Genomic DNA, 6,000 nt, shown 5'->3' on the forward strand with positions numbered 1-6,000 from the left:
CTCCCAACAGCCAACTCTGTCCATCCCAGCTGCCCTCCACTCAGCCTGAAGAACAAGCCCCACAAGTGGTCCTGCTGGCTGACTCAAACGGGAAATTCCTGGACACCAACAAGCTTTTTCCTTCTAAGAAAGTGCTGTCTAAACGTTGAAGCACCACAGGCCAGGCAATGGAGCTGTTGAGAAAGGAGACCCTCGGGAGCCCTCAATGCCTGGTGATCCACACAGGAACAAACGACCTGCACAACCTCCGAAGGGACACTGCTGAGGCAGTGAGGAAGATGGTGGAGCAGGCCACCAAGGAATTCCCTGACACCCGCATCGTGATCTCCACCCTGCTGCCTAGGACAGACACCCCTCCTCACGTCATCCATGACATCAATATGAAGATCAGAAGAGGTTGTGCCACCTTACCCAACGTCCACCTGGCCCTCCATCCAACCATTGGCACCTGGGACCTCTACGATGGACTCCATCTACACAGAGAGAAGGTGCATATCTTATACAGCATCGGCCACAGAGCCATGGAGCAGCACGTCCCCCTCCCCACCCACAGCAGCAGAGCTATGCTGCAGCTGTAGCCCGGCCTGCTGTCACAGCCCCTCCCCCCGCTACCTGTGAGCTGAGAGACATCAGGGAGATGCTGCACACCCTGTGCACCCGGCTTCTGTCCAGCTAAGATATATTTACTCAGAGCACTTTCCCATTTGAGTTACAAAACAACATGGACATATATTTGTTAGTTAGTAATAGTAATAGCAATAGTAGTAGTCAGTACAATGGTAATATTATTGAAAATAGTACATCTCCATGGAATTAATATCAAATTATTATTTTAAATATATAGATGGTAGAAGGTTTTTTAAATATTTGTCTCACTATACAGGTTCATTTTGATTGTTTTCTTTTTGATGCGTTCATTTCATATAAGCTGTTGGAATACTCAGGGTCTCCACTCCTCAACCTTTGAGCTGAAGAGTGGAAACCCTGAGTTCATGAAATCTATCAAAGACGTTGATATCATTGTATTGACAGAAACATGGTGTCAAGATGATTTGCTCACTCACTGTCCCCCAGGATATAATGAAGTCATGGTGCCCTCCATAAAACTAAAAAACATACGCAAGGGCAGAACATCGGGGGGGGGTTTGGTGTGGTATAAAGGAGATCTTTGCAATCAGAGCTCACCAGTAAAACAGGGTAATTCGCACATTTGGTTGAGATTAGATCAAACCCTAGGCATAACTGATAGGGATCTATACCTCTGTGCAATTTACATACCCCCAGTGGATTCTCCTTATTTTGAAGAGGACATTTTTGACAAACTAAAGTCAGAAATCGCCTATTTCCAGGCCCAGGGAAATGTACTTCTAACTGGAGATCTAAATGGACGTACAGGAATTGAACCTGATCATGTATCAGTGATCAGTGAATGCACTAAAAGAAAAAGCTCAAAGAGCTCTTTATGCAATTAAGAGAACATTTTATAATTTCAATATTCCAATAAAAATCTGGCTTAAAATATTTGATAGTGTCATCCAGCCCATTGCGCTGTACGGTAGTGAAGTATGGGGTCCACTCAGTCATCAGAGCTTTACCCGTTGGGACAAACATCCAACAGAATCTCTACATGCAGAATTCTGCAGATACATTTTACACGTACACAGAAACACACCAACAAATGCATGTAGAGCAGAATTAGGCAGATACCCACTGATAATTAACATTCAGAAGAGAACGCTCAACTTTTTTAACCACCTGAAATCCAGCCCCAGAGACACCCTCCACTCCAAAGCCCTCCAAACCCAAGAGCTGAGCCCAGAAAAGAGTCCCCTATGTCAGTTGGTACTGAGGCTAACTGCCCCCTCTCAGACACACTCTGACCAGCCTCATAACAACACTGCTCTACAAACAGTAATCAGAGTAATTCAAATTATAGCACAACGTAAAGAAAGCTATCTGGACCATTGGGAAGAAACAACTAAAAGCCAGAGTAGATTGGAATGTTATCTTGCCCTTAAAAGAGATTATGAATGAGCAGAATATCTCTCTACTGTCAGAGATAGAAAGCAGAGACAGATCCTAACCAAGTACAGGCTCAGTGACCACAAACTGCCAATCCAAACAGGAAGACACAAAAAATCATGGCAACCAAAAGAAAACAGAAAATGTGGTCACTGTTCGACAGGTGAGGTTGAGACAGATGCACTTTCTCCTACAATGTACAAAATTAAATGATACAAGAAAAATGTATTTGAACAAGTTCAGCTCTTTGGTTCCAGATTTCAAAGAGCTGAACGACCTCTCCAAATTAAAAATACTCCTCGGAGAAGGAGAGCAGACACACCTTGCTGCCCAGTATGTATTAACATGCCACAACCTGAGGGACAGTGAGTGATCGAGGCACACGCACACACACACACAGACACACACACACACACACACACACACACTGTATATAACTAATATAATGTTCATATAATAATAATGTTTATATCTTTGATATATTGTATTGTATTTGAATACTTTGCTTTGGCAATATTGTTTTTTAAAAACTTTCATGCCAATAAATAAAGCCCATTTTGAATTGAAAAGAGAGAGAGAGACAGAGACAGACAGACTTGCTGAACAAAACAGGGTCTTAACCATTGACATATATAAAGCTCTCTGAAAGTGAAGCCTAAATCTCTTTAACGCCCCCCAGTGGCTGACTGCAGAACATGTTAGCAGATGGGACAGGGCCAATAAATCAAACTACACGTCAAATAAATTTCTCCCAAAGATGGTTTCTGGTAGTTCTTACCACGCTGATGTATGTTCAAGTGTTAATTTTTTTGATCAGTTGATTAGTATTATTATTATTATTAGCTATAAAAAGAGGGGTTTCACGCTATGATTGACACCTGAGCCCTGCTTGTGATGGTGTATAGTGGTGTACGGGCGGAACTTTGATGCCGTGGTTCCAACTCCTATAACAACTGTGCAGACTCTGGATAGTTTGGCTTCATTTTTGTACAGTGGGAGGAAGTGGAGACACATCATCCATCTTTCATATGTCGATTGTCTGAACTGAAAAGTATCATAAACCTTTATGATTTACCATAGCCCTCAGTTTATTTTGTGCAGTAATCCAATATCCAATGGAAAAATCACAGTGGCTTTTTGCTGAAGGAACCAGGGCAATGTGAACTTCCTGGTTGGCCTACAGAAATACGGCATCCCTGCAGCACTCAATTGTCAGGTTGGAACAGGAGCAGGACAAACAGACTGCTGACAGAGAGTTGGGAGAACACTGTTGTCTGAAGCCGTCTGAACTGCTACCGTTATCCCTGCTGTTGTTTCACTCCTGATCTGTGCCTCGTGGTGTCACCATCAGATCCGAGCTCTTGATAAGATGACGGTGGAGCGAGTGTCGGCAGAGAGGAGCGAGTGTCTACAGAGGATCGAGCAGCGGGCCCTGCAGGAGAGGCTGGAGGCAGAGAAGAGACAGGTAATACTAGCAACCAGCACAGTGAGTCTGAAGTCATCACTGGTCGATCCATAACCCTGTGAACACAGCAGCACATGGCGTTTACAGTGCTGTGGGAACGTTGTGTAGCTTTACATTTATTGCAAGTATGAATTTGGTTTGAGATCTATACCTGCTGTATTTGCTTTTCACTCTGGTAAATTCATGTAGAGAAGTAAATAAAGAGGCTGTACAGAAGTAGAGCTTGGTTCCGTGCTGCGCTTGGCTGTTCTCACCATAGCCCATTTTTCCACAGCGGTCTCAGGGGAGCAGAAAACCTCAGTGATCTTTTATGTACAACAGTGTGACGTGATGTAGAAATTTGCCTTAAATTTTTATCAGCAGCTGCTCCTCTCAATAAAGGTTCCATAAAGTCATAGAACCCCTTCTGTGTGGTGTTATGTGCCCTTCAAGCAGGCGTCCCTGGTCAGTGAGCTGAAGAGCTGGTGTCTGTCCAAGCTGCAGAACATGGAGGTCCGCTTCACCGGAGACCCCAGCGGCAGCACCAAGCTGCGGCGCTCCTCCTCTGCGGCCGAGGGCCTGAATGAAACCGACGGAGCCAGCCTCACCGTGCTGTCTTCTGCCCAGGCTGGCAGCTCCCAGTGCCTGGAGCTCCACGACAGCCCCGTCCCCCTGGACTCAGGCCGGGGGGAGGCCACTGTGGCAGAGGGCGGCTCGGCCAACCACTACTTTGTGGTTCACGTGGAGAGCTCTCCAGGTAACGCCTCACCAACCACAAGCTCTCAAAGGGACTCAAATCTTTATTTATTCCACATCAAACAGCCTGGAAATGAATGCTAAAATATACACTACATATAATCAGGCCAAAAAATGCCAGGGTTTGTGCAGCTTTCAACAGGTTACATTTAAGACTTTTTAGGACCATATTAAATGCAATTTAATACATATTTTATCTCCATACTGGCTAAAAAGAATGAAGGAAAATTGGAAGTAGAATCTTCAAAGCCTAAAATTCAGATTATTGGATTTGTTTAGACACCCTGCTCTCAAAAATATCAGTAGTTAAATAATAGCAAGCAGAAATGTCTTAAATTACTAAATGCGTGATAATTGTAAAAAGAAATTTGTGAAGAACAGGTTTTTTTGTGCAGATAATTAACAATTATCTCAACCAATGAGTAATAAAGTATAAAGGTATAGTCGAGTAAACTCTTTAACAATTTAATAATCATTTTGGCCTGAATAACTAGAGGCCGACCAATAGGGACTATTTAGACCGAGACTGAATTAATCAATGATATGGTGGCTGAATTTCTGAGCTGAAATCAAAATTTGAATTGTGTCTCAATATGACTCAAAGGTACTCCGGAGGCTGCTTTCTTAAACAAATGACTTTATTATAGAATATTTCAGTTGAATATAATTTAACATACATTCCAAATCAATTCTAGCTGACATTGCTAAGAGCGGCTTCCTTCTTTAGTTAACACAGGTGTATGAGAGAACAGTGCATGAGCTGTTTATTTAGAATAACATTGCTGGCAGAGAGAACCATCTGAATGAGAGAATACTGTACTGGGTTCTGACTGAATGTCTGTTGAACACTGAACAGATGGTGATAAGGCTCAGACTACAGAAGTCACCTCTCCTGCAGCAGCCAAGAGCCCGCTGTCATCAGTTCAGGTGGTTAGGCCGAAGGAGCGTTCGGTCATCTCCATCGACACCCAGAAGAAGAACCAGGACCAGCAGGATGTGGAGCACGGGGCGAGGGCGGGCAGGAATCACAGAGCCAGCAGCCTGTCTCCGGCCACAGAGCGCCGCTGCAGCAGCAGGACTGAAGCTGGCCTCAGAGACAGGGAGCGAGGGCGGGACAGAGGGAAGCACCATAAGAAGCATTCCCAGGGCAGGACTAAGTCCAGGGGGGCCACAGGGGTCAGGACTCTAGAGGTCTTTGGAGACCAGCCCAGTGAGCCCTCCTTTGCTCAGGAGAGGGACAACATGCACGCTCTGGAGGTGACCCAGTACTTCTTTGAGGCGGTGTCGACGCAGATGGAGCGCTGGTACGAGAGGAAGGTGCAGGAGGCTCGCTGGCAGGCCAATCAGAGGGCTCAGGCTGACAGGGCCGCTCTGGTCGAGAGGATCACTTATCTGGAGGACGAGCTGCGCATGTTGAGGACAAACAGACACGATGACTGCTAACACACGTCACTATCAAGCTATGTGAGATTAGATTTGGAATGACCAATGTGCTCTGCTGTCCACACCAGGGTTCTGCAGGCTGAGTGGTTGTTCTCTAGTGGACGTTAGCTGTACTTTACTCCAGTGTCTTAGTGACAGTGTTTACAATCCACTGACGTGGACAGTAAGAGGTGATGCAACACTCAAACTGGCTTTACATACATAAAAACATTGTGTGATTGACCTTTAAGACCTGCCCCCTTTTTCACCTGTACTTTGGTATGCTACGTGCTACGCTAGAAAAGACAACCCCAGTTTGAATATGGTGCCATATAGGCACATCTTAAGTTAGTTAC

The 6,000-nt window shown here is 44.9% G+C and overlaps 2 protein-coding genes across 9 annotated transcripts in view; one reads left to right on the forward strand and one right to left on the reverse strand.

Moving 5' to 3' along the window:
- The window catches only part of ankrd6b (ankyrin repeat domain 6b), a 58,411-nt gene that overhangs the window by 50,842 nt on the left and 1,569 nt on the right, over window positions 1-6,000 (forward strand). For 3 of the 5 annotated variants that reach the window (XM_051409884.1, XM_051409888.1, XM_051409885.1), the window contains 3 exons: window positions 3,374-3,487; window positions 3,920-4,223; window positions 5,079-6,000. The exon at window positions 5,079-6,000 is cut by the window's right edge and continues 1,569 nt beyond it. In XM_051409884.1, the coding sequence (XP_051265844.1) occupies window positions 3,374-3,487; window positions 3,920-4,223; window positions 5,079-5,665 (1,005 nt within the window). In that variant the 3' untranslated portion in view covers window positions 5,666-6,000. The remainder of the gene's footprint in view (window positions 1-3,373; window positions 3,488-3,919; window positions 4,224-5,078) is intronic. The other 2 variants (XM_051409886.1, XM_051409889.1) reach the window with 1 other exon arrangement.
- lyrm2 (LYR motif containing 2) overlaps window positions 4,843-6,000 on the reverse strand; it is a 6,393-nt gene continuing 5,235 nt past the window's right edge. For 2 of the 4 annotated variants that reach the window (XM_051409964.1, XM_051409963.1), the window contains exon 4: window positions 4,843-5,626. The gene's annotated coding sequence lies outside the window, so the exon portion shown is untranslated. The other 2 variants (XM_051409966.1, XM_051409965.1) reach the window with 1 other exon arrangement.

This window comes from Dicentrarchus labrax, unplaced genomic scaffold (assembly GCF_905237075.1).
Source record: "Dicentrarchus labrax unplaced genomic scaffold, dlabrax2021, whole genome shotgun sequence".
Lineage (NCBI taxonomy): Eukaryota > Metazoa > Chordata > Actinopteri > Moronidae > Dicentrarchus > Dicentrarchus labrax.